The sequence below is a fragment of the Bombina bombina genome, chromosome 2 (genome assembly GCF_027579735.1).
Source record: "Bombina bombina isolate aBomBom1 chromosome 2, aBomBom1.pri, whole genome shotgun sequence".
Classification (NCBI taxonomy): Eukaryota; Metazoa; Chordata; class Amphibia; order Anura; family Bombinatoridae; genus Bombina; species Bombina bombina.
The window spans coordinates 535,327,860-535,350,892 of record NC_069500.1 but is presented as its reverse complement, the minus strand read 5'-3'; the positions used below and the strand labels follow the sequence as shown (position 1 = coordinate 535,350,892).

Here is a 23,033-nt window from a genome sequence, read left to right as displayed (position 1 = left end):
AAAGAGAGGGGGGAGAGAGAGAGCAAAAGAGAGGGGGGGGGGAGAGAGAGCAAAAGAGAGGGGGGGAGAGAGAGAGCAAAAGAGAGGGGGGGAGAGAGAGAGCAAAAGAGAGGGGGGAGAGAGAGAGAGCAAAAGAGAGGGGGAGAGAGCAAGGGGTGGGACCGCTGTACTGCAAAAAATGACCCGTGTAAACGGGCTTTAGGACTAGTGTTATAATAATCGACAGAAACAACACAAATGGAAGAGAATGGCAGTTTTAGTCAATTTATGAACAGGAAAATGATATTGATATTTTCTTGTAAATAAGAAAAAAGATTCTTGGAAAAGCCCAATAAGCAACAAAAAGGAAGCGCTTAAAGGCTGATGAAGGTTAATAAACACATAATAAGTAACAAAGGCAATAAGTAGCAAATAGGACAAAGCAATACCCGCTCCCCATGTACAGATTTTCTAATAATAATTAAAACAGGGTTTGGATAATACAGTATATGATATCAATTAAAAAAAAAGCTAAGTTGCTTTATCATTTGTAATTGGGTTATGGGCTTCATATTCTATAAAATATTTCAGTTTTATGTAGCACATGTGAGATGGGGGCCGATTTATGAAAGTGCAGAGATCATGTCTGCCGTTCATTGATAAATGCCGACAGCATACGCTGTCAGCATTTATCAATGCACAAGCAATGCTGAGCCCTGCAAATTCACTGCTAATCAGCTGCTAGAAGGGGGTGTCAATCAACCCAATCGCATGCAATCAGGCGGATTGCTGTCCACCTCCTCAGAGTAGGCGGACGAGTTAAGGAGCAGCGGTCTTAAGACCGCTGCTTCTTAACTCATGTTTCCGGCGAGCCTAAAGGCTCGCGCTGAAACAGCTGCATCAAGCTCCATCCGGAGCTTGATGAATCGGCCCGAGTCTTTATCACTCTGACATAAAAGTACGGCTTAGACTTACACAAGTTGCTCGCAATACACATGATTCAGGTATTAAAGGAAAAGTATTATTATTATACTTGATTTATAAAGCACCAACAAATTCCGCAGTGCTATCCACGGGTACAAAAGATAAAAGTACAACGCTGATGCAATATTTTTAAAAGACAAGACAAAATTTAGCAAACAAATAAAGGAGGAATTGAGGGCCCTATTCCTGTGGGAACATACAATCTAGAAGGGTAGGAGGGTACAGTAAAAACTTTGAGACAGTAATATAAAATGTTTACTTATGCATAGTAAAACAACTTTGCAGTACAGTTTCATGTTTTATTTTGCCCTCTTTTCAGTAATTTAACACTAATAGTTAAGTGTTTTCCAACCCTGAGGATTAAAAAAGCACATGACAGCATTCAAAGTCTTACCCTATGACATATCTGTCTCTACTTGGCTTCAACAGAAATTATATCCTAAGAAACTGCAGAAAAAAGCATGTTTTGCTAACATAATGACAGTAGCTAGCTGGGTTTACACTCCAGTAAGAAGTGCTGATTGGCTCATTCAAGTAAGACAAGTGATGGTTGGAGTTTGGCTATTAAAAAACAACTACAGCACTTTAAGAATTAGTATGATAATTTATTAGAAGATTGAAAAAAAAAAATCAGAATTTCAAGATGTTTACAATCTTATTAAAGGGATACTAAACACAATTTTGCTTTCATGATTCCGATAGAGCATGCATTTTTTAGCAACTTTCAAATTTACACCTATTATCAATTTTTCTTCGTTCTCTTGCTATTTTTATTTAAAAAGCAGAAATCTAAGCTTAGGAGCCGGCCCATTTTTGGGTCAGCACCTGGGTAGCGCTTGCTAATTGGTGGCTAAATGTAGCCACCAATCAGCAAGCGCAACCCAGGGTGCTGGACCAAAAATGGGCCGGCTTCTAAGCTTAGATTCCTGCTTTTTCAAATAAAGATAGCGATAGGATGAAGAAAAATTGATAATAGGAGTAAATTAGAAAGTTGATTAAAATTGCATGCTCTATCTGAATCATGAAAGAAAAACTTTGGGTTTAGTATCCCTTTAAGAAGAAAATAAAAATCATAATGGCACAATTGCTATAGGGCCAGAATGAAAGGAATACAATTGTTCTACACACATCCATATGAAACAAATTACCAGACCTTCTAACCAAATGTGTGTTGCGGTGCGTTCCTATCACTACCCCGACACAACGACAATCAAGAGAAAACAAATATTTAAAGGTGTGAGTAACTCAGTAACTGGGGTTTCCTGAAATGTGACATTTTAGACCTATCTACTAATTGACTGTGATTTTTTGATGATTATCGTTCTATTTATATCTTTTTATATTGCAGCAACACATTTCAAAAATATTACCTGTTACTGTAAAGGGTATAACAAAAGGCTTCACACCAGTTAATGTGCAATTTCAAGAGTAAATAGATACATTTGGCTAATCTACTATCTACTACTAACACCCTTCTTATTATAGGAAATTAAAATATATATCTCTCTCTCTGCAGTAGATTTTTAACCTACAGAACTGAATCATGTAATTTTGCTAACAGATTTATACTATAAATATGCGTTATTTCCCCCCATTTCTCCATTCTGGACAATAGGTGAATAATTGACTTGCTATTGGATATACTATCTCCTCAAAGTATAAAATCTAGAATCTTTGCAAAAAGGCGTGTTTAGTGATATCACAATTATGAACTACTTGTATCTTAAACTGGACACTGTGCTATAAATTGGTTGTCGCTTAAAGGGATAGAAAGGTCCAATATTGAAATGTGCATAGGTGCATTTACATTTTAAATAGAAGCATTATTGCAATACAACATACTTCTATTAGCAAAAATGCTTCTAGTAAAGTAATTACTGTTTTTCAGAAGCATACACAGATATCCTGTCAGGGCCTATGCACCAGTATTCAAACACTACACCTTCTCTGAGAGTAAAAAGTGGCTTGTGTAACTCAAAGTATATCTTCAAAGACGCAATACACACTACCGCCAGCTCTCTGAGCTTGAATACTGGTGCACAGGCTCTTACAGCATATATACATATGCAGCTGAAAAACAGTAATACATTTCACTAGAAACATTTTTGCTAAAGAAAGTATACTGCTAAACTGCTTCTATTTAAAATTTAAATGCACCTATGAACATTTCAAGTTTGACCTTTCTATACCTTTAACTTTTTCCAAAACTTTGGGTTTCTCACTGAAATTATTTACATAAGACAAATGCTTGCAAATGATTCTCTTGGATACGTGTTCAGAATTAGCAGACATTTATGGGTTTACAATTGCTTTTGGTAATCAGGTCGCTAATTGCACCTGCTCACCACAATTATGAAAAAGGATTTTTAGATATGTTACGGCAAAAGGTGAAGGATCCATTTGGTATGGCATACCTGCTGGAGTTCAATCTATACAGGGAGTGCAGAATTATTAGGCAAGTTGTATTTTTGAGAATTAATTTTATTATTGAACAACAACCATGTTCTCAATGAACCCAAAAAACTCATTAATATCAAAGCTGAATAGTTTTGGAAGTAGTTTTTAGTTTGTTTTTAGTTATAGCTATTTTAGGGGGATATCTGTGTGTGCAGGTGACTATTACTGTGCATAATTATTAGGCAACTTAACAAAAAACAAATATATACCCATTTCAATTATTTATTTTTACCAGTGAAACCAATATAACATCTCAACATTCACAAATATACATTTCTGACATTCAAAAACAAAAACAAATCAGTGACCAATATAGCCACCTTTCTTTGCAAGGACACTCAAAAGCCTGCCATCCATGGATTCTGTCAGTGTTTTGATCTGTTCACCATCAACATTGCGTGCAGCAGCAACCACAGCCTCCCAGACACTGTTCAGAGAGGTGTACTGTTTTCCCTCCTTGTAAATCTCACATTTGATGATGGACCACAGGTTCTCAATGGGGTTCAGATCAGGTGAACAAGGAGGCCATGTCATTAGATTTTCTTCTTTTATACCCTTTCTTGTCAGCCACGCTGTGGAGTACTTGGACGCGTGTGATGGAGCATTGTCCTGCATGAAAATCATGTTTTTCTTGAAGGATGCAGACTTCTTCCTGTACCACTGCTTGAAGAAGGTGTCTTCCAGAAACTGGCAGTAGGACTGGGAGTTGAGCTTGACTCCATCCTCAACCCGAAAAGGCCCCACAAGCTCATCTTTGATGATACCAGCCCAAACCAGTACTCCACCTCCACCTTGCTGGCGTCTGAGTCGGACTGGAGCTCTCTGCCCTTTACCAATCCAGCCACGGGCCCATCCATCTGGCCCATCAAGACTCACTCTCATTTCATCAGTCCATAAAACCTTAGAAAAATCAGTCTTGAGATATTTCTTGGCCCAGTCTTGACGTTTCAGCTTGTGTGTCTTGTTCAGTGGTGGTCGTCTTTCAGCCTTTCTTACCTTGGCCATGTCTCTGAGTATTGCACACCTTGTGCTTTTGGGCACTCCAGTGATGTTGCAGCTCTGAAATATGGCCAAACTGGTGGCAAGTGGCATCTTGGCAGCTGCACGCTTGACTTTTCTCAGTTCATGGGCAGTTATTTTGCGCCTTGGTTTTTCCACATGCTTCTTGCGACCCTGTTGACTATTTTGAATGAAACGCTTGATTGTTCGATGATCACGCTTCAGAAGCTTTGCAATTTTAAGAGTGCTGCATCCCTCTGCAAGATATCTCACTATTTTTTACTTTTCTGAGCCTGTCAAGTCCTTCTTTTGACCCATTTTGCCAAAGGAAAGGAAGTTGCCTAATAATTATGCACACCTGATATAGGGTGTTGATGTCATTAGACCACACCCCTTCTCATTACAGAGATGCACATCACCTAATATGCTTAATTGGTAGTAGGCTTTCAAGCCTATACAGCTTGGAGTAAGACAACATGCATAAAGAGGATGATGTGGTCAAAATACTCATTTGCCTAATAATTCTGCACTCCCTGTATATATATATATATATATTTATATTTATAAAGTAGACCAGTGTTTTTCACCAGTGTGCCGTGAGAGATCCTCAGGTGTGCCACGGCAGACTGACAACAGTGCGGGGATGTCCCTCTTTCAAATTTTGAAATATTGGGTGGTATGTGACAGGCTCATCAGGCATCATTTACAACCATGACATTGACATTCATTCACAGACAATCATTATGATTGTTTGTGAATGAATGTCAATATGTCATGTATAGTTTGTAGGAGGCATTGCATGACAGCACAGTGTGTGTGTGTGTGTGTGTGTGTGTGTGTGTATATATATATATATATATATATATATATATATATATATATATCCTGTATTAGGCTACAATGTGTGATTTTGTAAAATTTTGGGATAGTGGTGTGCCGCAGGATGTTTTAATGTATAAAAGTGTGCCACGGCAAAAAAAAAGGTTGCAAATCACTGAAGTAGACAACCCAAGGTATTGATCTAGGCATATTTCAGATGTGTGCTAAATGTGATCATATAAAAAAAATCACCTTTTTCACAAAGGTTTCTCATTGAAATTATCTACACACAACTTGTACAATCATAAGACAAATGCTTGGAAAAGCTTCTCTAGGATCCAGTGTTCAGAAATAGCAGACATTTATGGGTTTACCATTGCTTTTGGTGATCAGAAGGCTGCTAAATGCACTTCCACAACACACTACTGAAAGAGGAATTTTAGACGTTATGGCAAAGGGTGCATGGTCCATTTGGTATATCATAACAGCTGGAACTCTCAGAATTGACCCCCAAAACAATATATATTTTTAAAGCAGACAACCCAAGGTATTTATCTAGGCTCATTTTGGTATATTTCATGAAACCATTTGGACCTCAGATATGTGCAAATGCGATCATATTAAAAAATTGTTAACTTTTTCACAAACTTTGGGTTTCTCACTGACATTATTTACATACAACTTGTGCAGCCATAAGACAATTGGTTGTAAAAGCTTCCCTGTGATCCCCTTTGTTCAGAAATAGCAGACATGTATAGGCTTGTCATTGGTTTTGGAAGTTAAAAGGCCGCTAATTGCAGCTGTACATCACAATTCTGAAAAGGAATTTGAGATATGTTCAGGCAAAGGGTTAATGGTTTATAGGTTATTGCATAACTACCCAAATAAACGTTATATATTTTAAGAGTAGACAACTCAAGATATTGATCTTGGCCCATTTTGGTATATTCCATGCCAAAAGCTAGCAATCAGACAAATGCCAAATGCAATAATTTAAAAAAATAAATTATTCTTTTCGCAAACTTTGTTTTTCTCATTGACAATATTTACACAAAACATGTGCAGTGATAATTCAAATTATTTTAAAACAGTTTTTATAGTTCCTTTGTTCAGAAATGGCAGACATGTATGGGCTTGTCACTGGTTTTGGTAATAAGGCCACTAACTGCAGCTGTGAATCAGAGTTCTGAAAGGGGAATTTAGACACGTTATGGCAATGGGTCCAGGGTCCATTTGGTATCACAGTTCTGAACGGAGATTTTTAGATAAGTTTTGGCAAAGGGTCATAGAAAGTTGCAAATTGCAGCTGTGCACCACAGTTCTGAAATGGAATTTTGGGGAAAGGGTTAATCTATTGTTTTCTATGGCATAACTGCCTGTATTAAATTACATGATTTTCATGACACCAGCTGTCCGTATTTATGGTAAGCGTGATAATTTAAAAAACAAAAATACACAAATTTTAGGATTGGGAAAATTATTTATGCACAGCATTTTTACCAGTATTTTTCAACTATATGATAAATGTAGCCACCAATCAGCAAGCGCTACCCAAAGTGCTGAACCAAAAATGGTCCATCTACTAAGTTTACATTCCTGCTTTTTCAAATAAAGATACCAAGAGAACAAAGAAAAATTGATAATAGGAGTACATTAGAAAGTTGCTTAAAAATGCATGCTCTATCTGAATCATGAAAGAAAAAAATGTGGGTTTCATTATAAAATCTGTCGTAATTTGGTTCAGCCAAAGGTGGAGCCTATGTGCTATCCGTAAAGTGAAGGAAACTGTGTAAGATTTCATTTCTTGCTCTGGGCATTACTGCTGGGAACAGAAGTGTTGAAAATACAGGGTGGAGAGTGCAGAAGGGTCCATTGACAAAAACTTTTGTTTGCACAGTACATTTGCACATAGCACTGTCAAATATTATGCGCTACGTGCAAATACATTGTGCAAACAAACGTTTTAATGTCAATGGACCCTTTGCCCAAATGAGCACTGAACAGCCCTGGGTAACAGAATTAGAAAACACAGTCGGAATTAGCTACCAACAGTTTAAAGTATGCATGCTCGTATGGAGATCACCACTTTAAGATTAATTAGAAGACTTATTTTCATCTCAGTCGAGATTAGCTACCCGAGCCTGTGTGCATGCTAATAATTACGGAACTTCATTCCAAAGATTCTTTGGAATCATCTTTGGAATGCAATTACGTAATTGTGAGCATGCGCACATCAGGATAGCTAATCTGGACAAGATAGCTTTTTTCAACAGGACACCGGCTTTTTGACAGCTGCATTGTGCATACATAATGTAGAGCAGGAGCTTTACACGTTTGCAGCGGTTTCATTTCTTTATAGTCATGTGGCCTTTATTTTTATTTAACTTTTTAACTGTGTATACAAACTTCAAAAATGTAAACCTCCAGCTCTATATTGTCTGTGTTAACCTGAAGCACATGATACTGCTGTGAGAAAGCCAGCAACATCACTGATCTGTGAATGTTCACATCTGACACAACGGGAACCTGTGGATGACAGATAGAAGAGGCGCCTCATGGGACAAGTATCGTTTTAGACAGCAAAGGGACACACGTAAGCGGCGAACCCCCCACACAGAATGTTACTCACAAGAGCAGCGGTACAAACGTGTACCCAGACAGGCAGGACGGAACCAAAGGTCGCCCGTCAGACAGGCGTAAACTCAGTACGCTAGGCAAACGTCACTCAGCAAGCGGCGTCAGAGTAAACCCAGCAGGGGAACCAATAGAGTCGAAGGGAACTCGACACAGCGGACCTCCAAAGGGGATCCGGAACGTAGCCAAAATCCTCCAGCGGCAATGGTAATAGAAAACAGGCAGGTGTGATGTGCTCAAAGATACATTTATTGAGTACAAACAGATAAAAACAAGCGTACAGCAACGCGTTTCTCAACAAATAGTCGTTTCATCAGGCTGATACTAATACATGAAAATACCTACTCTATTTATAACACACCTGTGTCAATCACAGAGCTCCTGCTACTGACACACCTCCAGGTGGACATGACTGATGATAGAATGTGAATCAAATAGGAGGTGTCCCTGGAGCCGGAGCTAAGGATGAACTACCAACAACAAATAACATACACAAGTATTTCATACATTCTGAATTATATGTTTGTAATTGGTCTGTCCTTACAGTGAATATACGCATTCAGATCATACATTTAATAAATATTATTGTAACAATATGCAACATATGAAAAATTAAAAAATAAATAAAAACGCTCACATATTAAAATCGTAGTTTAATAAAATCTAATAATGTATCGTAAAAACCCAGTGTCATTAAAGGATTTGGACCAGAAGATAAAAATGAATAAATAATAGTCCAGTTTGGCAGAAGGGGCTGAATAATGTTTAAAAAAATAATAAATAATAAATCAAATAAATCAATAAATAAAATAAAAATTAAGAAAAGTGTTTGTTAAAAAGTGGGGGGGAGGGGGGAGGGGGAAAGAGCGATCCTTAAATAATATAAGGATAAGACTAGGAGGACCAACAATAAAATACCATGTCGAAGTTCTATATATGGATCTATTTGGATACAACTCTAACGGATGGCCCTAATTGGTGGATATTGAACTCGTATGGATAAAGGTGAGGTGACTGAATAAAACTCTGACAAATGACCCTAATTACCGATAGTCGTACTCATAAGGACTATAAGCACCAGAGACAAATAAATTATACAGTATTAATCTTAGTCATTGACTATACTAAATGCTCATATGCAGATAGAAAAATATAAAATAGAGAGTAATAAATATGGATTAAATAACTGGATACAGCTCTAGTGCTTGGCCCTAATTAGTGGAAGGCTGCTAGGTCAATACACAAGTTTAACCCATCAGGATGCATACATTTCAGGACGTGGATCCAATACGTTTCTCTTTGTCTTAATCTAAAGTACCTATTATAGATGTAAGATTTAGGTATATGTTCTAAAGGGGTCACGGAGAAGCAATTAGTATCACCATTGTGCATAATGTTGCAATGTCTAGAGACACTATGGTACTTATAATTCTTCCTCATATTACGTTTATGTTCAGACCACCTTATGCTGAACCGCCTACAGGTTCTGCCCACATATTGGATGCCACACAAACAGGTGAGTAGATATACAACAAAAGTTGAAGCGCAAGAAATATGTCCAATAATCGAATAAGATCTATTAGTGATAGTAGATCGAAAAGTTTTTTGTTTGGTATCAATCGACTGACACATCTTGCATCTACTCGCTCTACATCTGAAAGCACCAAACTTTGGTGCAATAGACTTCGGTGTTATGAGGGCTGGTTGTCTCTTATGTTTAACTATCTTGCTGGGAGCAAGCAGGGTCTTTAAAGTAGGAGCTCTCCTATAAACCACTTTTGGTTTGGTACCTATCGACTTACCTAAAATGGGATCCTTAGTTAGAATATCCCAATGTTTAGCCAGCACCTTTCTAATCAATACATGATTAGAATTAAATTGCGTGATAAAGAGGGGATTTTCATCATAGTTATTAGTTACTTGTCCCAAATGTTTATTAGAATTGATAAAATAATCATTCCTATCATCTAATCTAGCCCTTCTGTAACCTTGGTCTATGATACTAAGTGGATAGTTCTTTTCCAGAAAACGTTCCCTCAAGACCTGACTTTGAGAATCAAAGTCAGATAACGTGCTGCAATTGCGGCGAATACGTTTGAACTGACCATATGGTACGTTCTGTTTCCAGGCATGAAAATGACAACTTTTAAAATCCAGATAGCTATTACAGTCAACCGTCTTGAAATAGGTTGTACTGGTCACCTTGCCTTCATTAAAGCTCAAGTACAGGTCCAAGTAAACGATTGATTTAGTATTGATTGAACTCGTGAAGGTCAAACCCCTATCGTTTGAATTCAAATAATCCACAAAAGAAGTGGCTGAGTCCTCATTGCCCCTCCATATAAATATCAGATCGTCAATGTATCTGCCATAGAATACCAGGCTCGCCCCATAGTGTGAGTCATAAATATAACGCTTTTCAAAATGACCCATAAACAAATTCGCGTAACTAGGGGCGAACCTGGTACCCATGGCAGTACCTTTGGTTTGAAGAAAAAATTCATCCTGGAACACAAAATAATTGTGTTCCAGGATGAAAGAGATGAGTTGTAAAATGAACTCTTTCTGTTTAGTAGAAAGATAAAAATCTTGGTCCAAAAATTCAGACACTGCCTCCATACCCAAATTGTGTACAATATTCGAGTACAAAGCCTGAACATCACAGGTGATCCACACAAGGTCGGGTGTGATATTCAATCCCTCTAATTTCTTGAGGAGGTCTGTGGAGTCTTGAATATAGGATTCAAGACCCCGGACATATTTCTGTAGAAAATGATCAACGTATGATGACACGTTGTCAGTTAAGCTGCCTATCCCCGCTATGATGGGTCGACCTGGTGGGCATGAGGGGTTTTTGTGTATCTTAGGCAAATGGTAATAAAATGCCAAATTGGGCTCATCAGTTACCAAAAAATCCCTCTCTTTTTTATGGAGTATACCTTCTTTGAAGGCAGAATCAACAATGTCCTTAAGAGATGATTTAAACCTCGTAGTGGGGTCAGAGTTCAATTTCGTATAGTAGTTAACATCAAATAAAATTTTACGGGCCTCTATTAGATAGTCGGCAAGGTCTTGAAGCACAACCCCTCCGCCTTTATCGGCTTGTCTAATGACAATAGATTTGTTGTTTTTAAGACTTTCCAAAGCTTTTTTCTCATTAGGAAAAAGATTATTTTTTCCATGTATCTTTTTGGTTATTTTATCAAAATCGTCACTAACAAGTTGTCTGAAAATTTCGATATGGGCATTGTTTTTTAATTGGGGCACAAAGTTCGATTTATTTTTGAAGTTGGTATGTATATACCCCTCACACAGTTGGTCAATAAAAGTGTCAGGTTCAATAACCGGAACCATTTCTTGGTTAAGTCTAGCTCCCATTGAATCCGTCAGAATAGGCAGCAGTGTACTATTCTTGAGTGTCTTTTCAGCAAAATATTTTTGCAATGACAGTTTTTGGGTGAACCGGTTCAAATCCACAAAAAGTGAAAAAACATTGTGCTTGTTGGTAGGACTAAAAGAAAGACCCTTGCCCAATACCCGAATTTCGTCATTTGACAAGACATGGGACGATAGATTGAAGATCCCCTTACTTAGGGTCTGTAATCTTGCCTTTTTGCGGGCTGTGCTCCGTCCTCTACACCCTCGTTTCCGTGAGGTCTTTTCCCTTTCGGGGGTGCAGTAAGGGAGATCACTGGCTCTAGGTAACTGGCAATCGTCTTTTGTTTCCATGACGATTGTCTGTGACCTGTCCCTAAAAAATGATTAGAAGAATCAGTATCAGAAATGATAGCTTGACTATCGTTTGGAAAATGTGGGCTTAAAGTCGCATCGGGAGCAAACATATGGTTAGGATATGCATTTGCACCGACATTATTTGGCATTCTAGATGGTGTGATCTCATGGCTGCTTGTCAAAAACCTCCTAGTATGTGAGGGACCCTGATCACTAGGAGAATTATCTCTCTTAAGTCCATGGTCATAATTGAATGATATATGCTGATTAGCTGGATCACCTTGGGTCTGATGATAATTTCCTGCAGCACGGTGAGATGGTATAACTATATCATTTCTGGAGTTATGATACCCATTGGAATGCTGTACATAGTTAACATTCTTATTTTCTTTAGGGTTTCTGTAATCAGGTCTATATCCATAATTAGGGTTGTTATAATTGGATTGATGTCCTCTATTAAATTCACCCTGATGTCTATAGCCATTATGACCTAGGCCATATGGTGGATAATCTCTATCTTTATTCCAGTGGTTATTACCATTATAAGAATAATGGTTTCGTCTGTTGGTGTTCGTCCACTGTTCATTAGTGTTATTATTGGACTGATGATTAGTCCAAGTGGTATTATTCGATTTGTTTTTATTCTTATGTTTATTTCTATTTTTCGGGTAATATACCGTGGTCCACTCATTTTCAAGGCCATTAGGTGGTACTCTTGAAGGTGGTTGCTGAATGACCCTATCCTGTGGGATGACATTCACTTCTGAAACTGAAATGCTCTTAGGATCAGGGCTAGATGTTTCGTGAATTCTCTTATTCTTATGATAAGTGTGTATCTGACCTTTCTGATAATCCTCTTCATCCCTAATAAGTTTACGATTTTTAACCAACATCAGATCTTGTTGATAAGCATCTGTTTTCTGTAGAACCATAGTATTCAGTTCATCATAAAGATGCGATGTTTTAAATTTTTCTAGATTTTTTTGAATGGAATCTATTTCTTTAGAGGATTGTTCAACTAAAATTTTCCTGTGGGCAATCAAGATTTTCAAAAGTGTGATGGAACATAAAGTTAATGCTTTCTCCCATTGAGAATTGACAGTGGGATCATCTTTGAATGAACAACTTTTGAAAATCCTAAGTCCACGAGGTATTTGTTCTTTGTCAATATATTTCTGCAGCATTTCTGCATCCAACCAGTGTCTGCACTCGACATTGATTGCATCTTCTAATCTCGCAAAAAGTGCATGAATGGACAGATTCTCAACAGAACTGTCAGATGCAGCTGTGCCAGCAGTGGATTCTGTGTGTGACACGAGCAACAATCTCTTGTTGTTCCGCTCACTCACAGATAACATTATGCCCTGTGATCCGATTAAATAAATACAAATCAAAATGACCAGGTCACGTGGTTAACAGTGGCCTGTGTGTTAGATTGTGAGACTAAATAGTCTTAATTAAATATGTACCAGTGTAATATGGTAATATTCACTGTGAGTAGTAATGTGACAGTGTTGAAATTATGAAAAGGTGATAAATGTGCTAGCAAAAATACAACTGGGAATAAAAGATATATGTGCTAACAATAATATAACTAACAATGATGTGAGTCAAAGAGACTAGAGAAATGTGATTATAGCAAATCCTAGATGCCTAGAAGAAATGCTTAAGATATAAAAATTGGCTATACAATGTGTGTTAACAACAAAATAAATAATTAGTATATAGTTCGGATATAACCTATACTAATACACTAGTCTAATAGTGTACTTCCGGATAGTGATGATAAGTAAAGATAGATACAAACTTGCTATCAAAATACTCCTACCGTGATAATAAGAATGACAGAATAAGTGACAATTATCGATAATAAAAAATTAAAGACAGCATATGACCCTATAATACGGTCTAGAATAGAAAAACAGTGTGAACAAAAATAACTAAATAATTAAACAATCAAACTATGTGGATCGTATTGGACAAGAGTAGTAATTACTAAAACAGCAACAATCAAGACAGTATATAAAAATATATATATCGGTTTGACAACAAACCCTAAAGAAGATATCTAATAAGCAATGGTATTAAGTCGTGATACATTGAAAACAGCAATTGCTAATAAGAACTAAATCAAATGCAGCAAACTTCGGTGGGCCTAGGCCCAAATACTTGCTAGATTATAGAGAACCGAGAAAGCACACAGAGTCTCTATAGAAGTGCGCAAATGATCACAGCATATGGCTAATGGCGGATTCGGCAAACGGAAATCCAGGCAGCTCTCTCAGGGATGATGAGTGGACAACGGGAACCTGTGGATGACAGATAGAAGAGGCGCCTCATGGGACAAGTATCGTTTTAGACAGCAAAGGGACACACGTAAGCGGCGAACCCCCCACACAGAATGTTACTCACAAGAGCAGCGGTACAAACGTGTACCCAGACAGGCAGGACGGAACCAAAGGTCGCCCGTCAGACAGGCGTAAACTCAGTACGCTAGGCAAACGTCACTCAGCAAGCGGCGTCAGAGTAAACCCAGCAGGGGAACCAATAGAGTCGAAGGGAACTCGACACAGCGGACCTCCAAAGGGGATCCGGAACGTAGCCAAAATCCTCCAGCGGCAATGGTAATAGAAAACAGGCAGGTGTGATGTGCTCAAAGATACATTTATTGAGTACAAACAGATAAAAACAAGCGTACAGCAACGCGTTTCTCAACAAATAGTCGTTTCATCAGGCTGATACTAATACATGAAAATACCTGCTCTATTTATAACACACCTGTGTCAATCACAGAGCTCCTGCTACTGACTCATCAGTCATGTCCACCTGGAGGTGTGTCAGTAGCAGGAGCTCTGTGATTGACACAGGTGTGTTATAAATAGAGCAGGTATTTTCATGTATTAGTATCAGCCTGATGAAACGACTATTTGTTGAGAAACGCGTTGCTGTACGCTTGTTTTTATCTGTTTGTACTCAATAAATGTATCTTTGAGCACATCACACCTGCCTGTTTTCTATTACCATTGCCGCTGGAGGATTTTGGCTACGTTCCGGATCCCCTTTGGAGGTCCGCTGTGTCGAGTTCCCTTCGACTCTATTGGTTCCCCTGCTGGGTTTACTCTGACGCCGCTTGCTGAGTGACGTTTGCCTAGCGTACTGAGTTTACGCCTGTCTGACGGGCGACCTTTGGTTCCGTCCTGCCTGTCTGGGTACACGTTTGTACCGCTGCTCTTGTGAGTAACATTCTGTGTGGGGGGTTCGCCGCTTACGTGTGTCCCTTTGCTGTCTAAAACGATACTTGTCCCATGAGGCGCCTCTTCTATCTGTCATCCACAGGTTCCCGTTGTCCACTCATCATCCCTGAGAGAGCTGCCTGGATTTCCGTTTGCCGAATCCGCCATTAGCCATATGCTGTGATCATTTGCGCACTTCTATAGAGACTCTGTGTGCTTTCTCGGTTCTCTATAATCTAGCAAGTATTTGGGCCTAGGCCCACCGAAGTTTGCTGCATTTGATTTAGTTCTTATTAGCAATTGCTGTTTTCAATGTATCACGACTTAATACCATTGCTTATTAGATATCTTCTTTAGGGTTTGTTGTCAAACCGATATATATATTTTTATATACTGTCTTGATTGTTGCTGTTTTAGTAATTACTACTCTTGTCCAATACGATCCACATAGTTTGATTGTTTAATTATTTAGTTATTTTTGTTCACACTGTTTTTCTATTCTAGACCGTATTATAGGGTCATATGCTGTCTTTAATTTTTTATTATCGATAATTGTCACTTATTCTGTCATTCTTATTATCACGGTAGGAGTATTTTGATAGCAAGTTTGTATCTATCTTTACTTATCATCACTATCCGGAAGTACACTATTAGACTAGTGTATTAGTATAGGTTATATCCGAACTATATACTAATTATTTATTTTGTTGTTAACACACATTGTATAGCCAATTTTTATATCTTAAGCATTTCTTCTAGGCATCTAGGATTTGCTATAATCACATTTCTCTAGTCTCTTTGACTCACATCATTGTTAGTTATATTATTGTTAGCACATATATCTTTTATTCCCAGTTGTATTTTTGCTAGCACATTTATCACCTTTTCATAATTTCAACACTGTCACATTACTACTCACAGTGAATATTACCATATTACACTGGTACATATTTAATTAAGACTATTTAGTCTCACAATCTAACACACAGGCCACTGTTAACCACGTGACCTGGTCATTTTGATTTGTATTTATTTAATCGGATCACAGGGCATAATGTTATCTGTGAGTGAGCGGAACAACAAGAGATTGTTGCTCGTGTCACACACAGAATCCACTGCTGGCACAGCTGCATCTGACAGTTCTGTTGAGAATCTGTCCATTCATGCACTTTTTGCGAGATTAGAAGATGCAATCAATGTCGAGTGCAGACACTGGTTGGATGCAGAAATGCTGCAGAAATATATTGACAAAGAACAAATACCTCGTGGACTTAGGATTTTCAAAAGTTGTTCATTCAAAGATGATCCCACTGTCAATTCTCAATGGGAGAAAGCATTAACTTTATGTTCCATCACACTTTTGAAAATCTTGATTGCCCACAGGAAAATTTTAGTTGAACAATCCTCTAAAGAAATAGATTCCATTCAAAAAAATCTAGAAAAATTTAAAACATCGCATCTTTATGATGAACTGAATACTATGGTTCTACAGAAAACAGATGCTTATCAACAAGATCTGATGTTGGTTAAAAATCGTAAACTTATTAGGGATGAAGAGGATCATCAGAAAGGTCAGATACACACTTATCATAAGAATAAGAGAATTCACGAAACATCTAGCCCTGATCCTAAGAGCATTTCAGTTTCAGAAGTGAATGTCATCCCACAGGATAGGGTCATTCAGCAACCACCTTCAAGAGTACCACCTAATGGCCTTGAAAATGAGTGGACCACGGTATATTACCCGAAAAATAGAAATAAACATAAGAATAAAAACAAATCGAATAATACCACTTGGACTAATCATCAGTCCAATAATAACACTAATGAACAGTGGACGAACACCAACAGACGAAACCATTATTCTTATAATGGTAATAACCACTGGAATAAAGATAGAGATTATCCACCATATGGCCTAGGTCATAATGGCTATAGACATCAGGGTGAATTTAATAGAGGACATCAATCCAATTATAACAACCCTAATTATGGATATAGACCTGATTACAGAAACCCTAAAGAAAATAAGAATGTTAACTATGTACAGCATTCCAATGGGTATCATAACTCCAGAAATGATATAGTTATACCATCTCACCGTGCTGCAGGAAATTATCATCAGACCCAAGGTGATCCAGCTAATCAGCATATATCATTCAATTATGACCATGGACTTAAGAGAGATAATTCTCCTAGTGATCAGGGTCCCTCACATACTAGGAGGTTTATGACAAGCAGCCATGAGATCACACCATCTAGAATGCCAAATAATGTCGGTGCAAATGCATATCCTAACCATATGTTTGCTCCCGATGCGACTTTAAGCCCACATTTTCCAAACGATAGTCAAGCTATCATTTCTGATACTGATTCTTCTAATCATTTTTTAGGGACAGGTCACAGACAATCGTCATGGAAACAAAAGACGATTGCCAGTTACCTAGAGCCAGTGATCTCCCTTACTGCACCCCCGAAAGGGAAAAGACCTCACGGAAACGAGGGTGTAGAGGACGGAGCACAGCCCGCAAAAAGGCAAGATTACAGACCCTAAGTAAGGGGATCTTCAATCTATCGTCCCATGTCTTGTCAAATGACGAAATTCGGGTATTGGGCAAGGGTCTTTCTTTTAGTCCTACCAACAAGCACAATGTTTTTTCACTTTTTGTGGATTTGAACCGGTTCACCCAAAAACTGTCATTGCAAAAATATTTTGCTGAAAAGACACTCAAGAATAGTACACTGCTGCCTATTCTGACGGATTCAATGGGAGCTAGACTTAACCAAGAAATGGTTCCGGTTATTGAACCTGACACTTTTATTGACCAACTGTGTGAGGGGTATATACATACCAACTTCAAAAATAAATCGAACTTTGTGCCCCAATTAAAAAACAATGCCCATATCGAAATTTTCAGACAACTTGTTAGTGACGATTTTGATAAAATAACCAAAAAGATACATGGAAAAAATAATCTTTTTCCTAATGAGAAAAAAGCTTTGGAAAGTCTTAAAAACAACAAATCTATTGTCATTAGACAAGCCGATAAAGGCGGAGGGGTTGTGCTTCAAGACCTTGCCGACTATCTAATAGAGGCCCGTAAAATTTTATTTGATGTTAACTACTATACGAAATTGAACTCTGACCCCACTACGAGGTTTAAATCATCTCTTAAGGACATTGTTGATTCTGCCTTCAAAGAAGGTATACTCCATAAAAAAGAGAGGGATTTTTTGGTAACTGATGAGCCCAATTTGGCATTTTATTACCATTTGCCTAAGATACACAAAAACCCCTCATGCCCACCAGGTCGACCCATCATAGCGGGGATAGGCAGCTTAACTGACAACGTGTCATCATACGTTGATCATTTTCTACAGAAATATGTCCGGGGTCTTGAATCCTATATTCAAGACTCCACAGACCTCCTCAAGAAATTAGAGGGATTGAATATCACACCCGACCTTGTGTGGATCACCTGTGATGTTCAGGCTTTGTACTCGAATATTGTACACAATTTGGGTATGGAGGCAGTGTCTGAATTTTTGGACCAAGATTTTTATCTTTCTACTAAACAGAAAGAGTTCATTTTACAACTCATCTCTTTCATCCTGGAACACAATTATTTTGTGTTCCAGGATGAATTTTTTCTTCAAACCAAAGGTACTGCCATGGGTACCAGGTTCGCCCCTAGTTACGCGAATTTGTTTATGGGTCATTTTGAAAAGCGTTATATTTATGACTCACACTATGGGGCGAGCCTGGTATTCTATGGCAGATACATTGACGATCTGATATTTATATGGAGGGGCAATGAGGACTCAGCCACTTCTTTTGTGGATTATTTGAATTCAAACGATAGGGGTTTGACCTTCACGAGTTCAATCAATACTAAATCAATCGTTTACTTGGACCTGTACTTGAGCTTTAATGAAGGCAAGGTGACCAGTACAACCTATTTCAAGACGGTTGACTGTAATAGCTATCTGGATTTTAAAAGTTGTCATTTTCATGCCTGGAAACAGAACGTACCATATGGTCAGTTCAAACGTATTCGCCGCAATTGCAGCACGTTATCTGACTTTGATTCTCAAAGTCAGGTCTTGAGGGAACGTTTTCTGGAAAAGAACTATCCACTTAGTATCATAGACCAAGGTTACAGAAGGGCTAGATTAGATGATAGGAATGATTATTTTATCAATTCTAATAAACATTTGGGACAAGTAACTAATAACTATGATGAAAATCCCCTCTTTATCACGCAATTTAATTCTAATCATGTATTGATTAGAAAGGTGCTGGCTAAACATTGGGATATTCTAACTAAGGATCCCATTTTAGGTAAGTCGATAGGTACCAAACCAAAAGTGGTTTATAGGAGAGCTCCTACTTTAAAGACCCTGCTTGCTCCCAGCAAGATAGTTAAACATAAGAGACAACCAGCCCTCATAACACCGAAGTCTATTGCACCAAAGTTTGGTGCTTTCAGATGTAGAGCGAGTAGATGCAAGATGTGTCAGTCGATTGATACCAAACAAAAAACTTTTCGATCTACTATCACTAATAGATCTTATTCGATTATTGGACATATTTCTTGCGCTTCAACTTTTGTTGTATATCTACTCACCTGTTTGTGTGGCATCCAATATGTGGGCAGAACCTGTAGGCGGTTCAGCATAAGGTGGTCTGAACATAAACGTAATATGAGGAAGAATTATAAGTACCATAGTGTCTCTAGACATTGCAACATTATGCACAATGGTGATACTAATTGCTTCTCCGTGACCCCTTTAGAACATATACCTAAATCTTACATCTATAATAGGTACTTTAGATTAAGACAAAGAGAAACGTATTGGATCCACGTCCTGAAATGTATGCATCCTGATGGGTTAAACTTGTGTATTGACCTAGCAGCCTTCCACTAATTAGGGCCAAGCACTAGAGCTGTATCCAGTTATTTAATCCATATTTATTACTCTCTATTTTATATTTTTCTATCTGCATATGAGCATTTAGTATAGTCAATGACTAAGATTAATACTGTATAATTTATTTGTCTCTGGTGCTTATAGTCCTTATGAGTACGACTATCGGTAATTAGGGTCATTTGTCAGAGTTTTATTCAGTCACCTCACCTTTATCCATACGAGTTCAATATCCACCAATTAGGGCCATCCGTTAGAGTTGTATCCAAATAGATCCATATATAGAACTTCGACATGGTATTTTATTGTTGGTCCTCCTAGTCTTATCCTTATATTATTTAAGGATCGCTCTTTCCCCCTCCCCCCTCCCCCCCACTTTTTAACAAACACTTTTCTTAATTTTTATTTTATTTATTGATTTATTTGATTTATTATTTATTATTTTTTTAAACATTATTCAGCCCCTTCTGCCAAACTGGACTATTATTTATTCATTTTTATCTTCTGGTCCAAATCCTTTAATGACACTGGGTTTTTACGATACATTATTAGATTTTATTAAACTACGATTTTAATATGTGAGCGTTTTTATTTATTTTTTAATTTTAATTTTTCATATGTTGCATATTGTTACAATAATATTTATTAAATGTATGATCTGAATGCGTATATTCACTGTAAGGACAGACCAATTACAAACATATAATTCAGAATGTATGAAATACTTGTGTATGTTATTTGTTGTTGGTAGTTCATCCTTAGCTCCGGCTCCAGGGACACCTCCTATTTGATTCACATTCTATCATCAGTCATGTCCACCTGGAGGTGTGTCAGTAGCAGGAGCTCTGTGATTGACACAGGTGTGTTATAAATAGAGCAGGTATTTTCATGTATTAGTATCAGCCTGATGAAACGACTATTTGTTGAGAAACGCGTTGCTGTACGCTTGTTTTTATCTGTTTGTACTCAATAAATGTATCTTTGAGCACATCACACCTGCCTGTTTTCTATTACCATTGCCGCTGGAGGATTTTGGCTACGTTCCGGATCCCCTTTGGAGGTCCGCTGTGTCGAGTTCCCTTCGACTCTATTGGTTCCCCTGCTGGGTTTACTCTGACGCCGCTTGCTGAGTGACGTTTGCCTAGCGTACTGAGTTTACGCCTGTCTGACGGGCGACCTTTGGTTCCGTCCTGCCTGTCTGGGTACACGTTTGTACCGCTGCTCTTGTGAGTAACATTCTGTGTGGGGGGTTCGCCGCTTACGTGTGTCCCTTTGCTGTCTAAAACGATACTTGTCCCATGAGGCGCCTCTTCTATCTGTCATCCACAGGTTCCCGTTGTCCACTCATCATCCCTGAGAGAGCTGCCTGGATTTCCGTTTGCCGAATCCGCCATTAGCCATATGCTGTGATCATTTGCGCACTTCTATAGAGACTCTGTGTGCTTTCTCGGTTCTCTATAATCTAACATCTGACACAAGGTGCAATACATAAGTTCCAAGATGGTGGCTCCCAGTATGAAAATGCAGAGCTTCACCAACCAGCACCTAAGGGAAGGGCTCTGAAGAGAGCTGCAGTCACATGAGGAAAAAACAATAGCATGGTGAGTACTAGTGATTGCTCTTTTGAAGCAGTACATGTCCTTTTAAAGTGGAGGTCAACTTCACGCAACTGCCCCACAGCATTGGATAGACTTTGCAAAATGAGGGTGGGTTTAATTCATCAAATTTGTTATATTTTAGTATTTTTTAAAATTTTAACTTTTGAGCGCTCAGACGATAAGCGCAGCTCTCCCGCCTGGCATTTTGTCAAATTGATTGACAGATGAAAATTCTTAAAAGAACAAATCCTTGTTTCCCCTGGGCCGTGATGTTTATGCAAAGGGGTTGAACGCCCTGGGGATTCATTCTTTTAAGAATCGTCATCTGTCAATCAATTTGACAAAATGCCGGTCGGGAATGCTGCGCTCAAAAGGTAAACATTTTTAACAATAATTAAATATAACATATTTGATTAATTAAACCAACCCACATTTTACAAAGTCTATCCAATGGCGTGGGGCAGTTGCATGAAGTTGACCTTCACTTTAAGGGGACTGTGTACCAGTTTATCATAGTGAGTTATAAACTGTATTTTGATGTTTCAATTTCTTAATAGCTTTGGTATATTTTATTAGCACTGGCTATGTAAATCTGATTATGTTCACTAAATATTTGAAGCCTTAAGTATATAAAATATTAATCATTGATATAATGCACATGTGTGTATCACAATATAATGTTTTAGAGACTAAAGAGATCTATATTGTTGATGAAGTGTTGTTCAGGAAATGAAACAAGCATTTTATTCTAAACCCCATTTTTGTATTATTTTATACTGGTTAATAATAATGAACAACCACAATGACTTCCCTAACGTTTTGACCATTTGTATCGCACTGTGTATAACTACTGGAGAGGGAAGGTCACCCTTCTGTGTGCAACAGGTAGACAGTGACGCAGGTCCTGACGTCACGATGTTACCTTGCTCCTCTCCCTCCAGGTATCTGACCCTCAGCTCGTCCTCGCCCTTCACCTCGGAGCTGTACTGGCGCCCCCTTTGGCCGGTCCCCTGAACTTGCACCATGAGCTTCAATTGCCCGCGTGCAGGGACACTAGAGTTCAGCCAAGTGGCGGCGCGTGCCACCAACCAGGACCCACCGCTGTAGCTCACGACCCTAGCCAGCGCCGCCATGCTGAGTGACGTAACTGGAAATACTACAGCCGCTGTTGCCGTGGCTACGCACGAATGTTGTTATTAAAGTTTGTTTAAAAAAAAAAAATTGCTGCGTTCTATGGTTCTTTATCTGATTGCCACAGGTTTGTAGTATCCTAATGCAGTACATAGATGTAGACGGAGAGTTTATTATGGGATTTAAGATGAAACATAAAGCACATATTAGTGAATTCTTAGAACATGGTTCACATACAGCTTCTTCATTGTTTATCCCAGTCTTAATCCGGTATACATTGATACACACAACTGCAAAGGTAATGTCTGTAATTCGTTTCAAATGGTATTTAGTGTAAGCCTAATCGTGTCTGTGCCATATGAGAGCTTTCTTATGCAAACCACCAGTTCTGAAACAGAGGGATAGCAAGTTTTACTAGCTTCAGAGTTTCATTTGTGGTTATATTGCCATCATAACTGACTGCATTTATTTATACAACAACTGCATAGTTGCCAACATTTGGGACAGTTTGCAGCTATCAATTACCTGCATGAAAATG

General features: G+C 38.3%; 1 protein-coding gene across 1 annotated transcript in view; it reads right to left on the bottom strand.

Moving 5' to 3' along the window:
* The window catches only part of AUH (AU RNA binding methylglutaconyl-CoA hydratase), a 1,048,717-nt gene extending 1,026,205 nt beyond the window's left edge, over nucleotides 1-22,512 (bottom strand). The window contains exon 1 of the mRNA XM_053702385.1: nucleotides 22,287-22,512. Within this exon, the coding sequence (XP_053558360.1) occupies nucleotides 22,287-22,497 (211 nt within the window). The 5' untranslated portion in view covers nucleotides 22,498-22,512. The remainder of the gene's footprint in view (nucleotides 1-22,286) is intronic.
* Nucleotides 22,513-23,033: the final 521 nt, after the last annotated feature.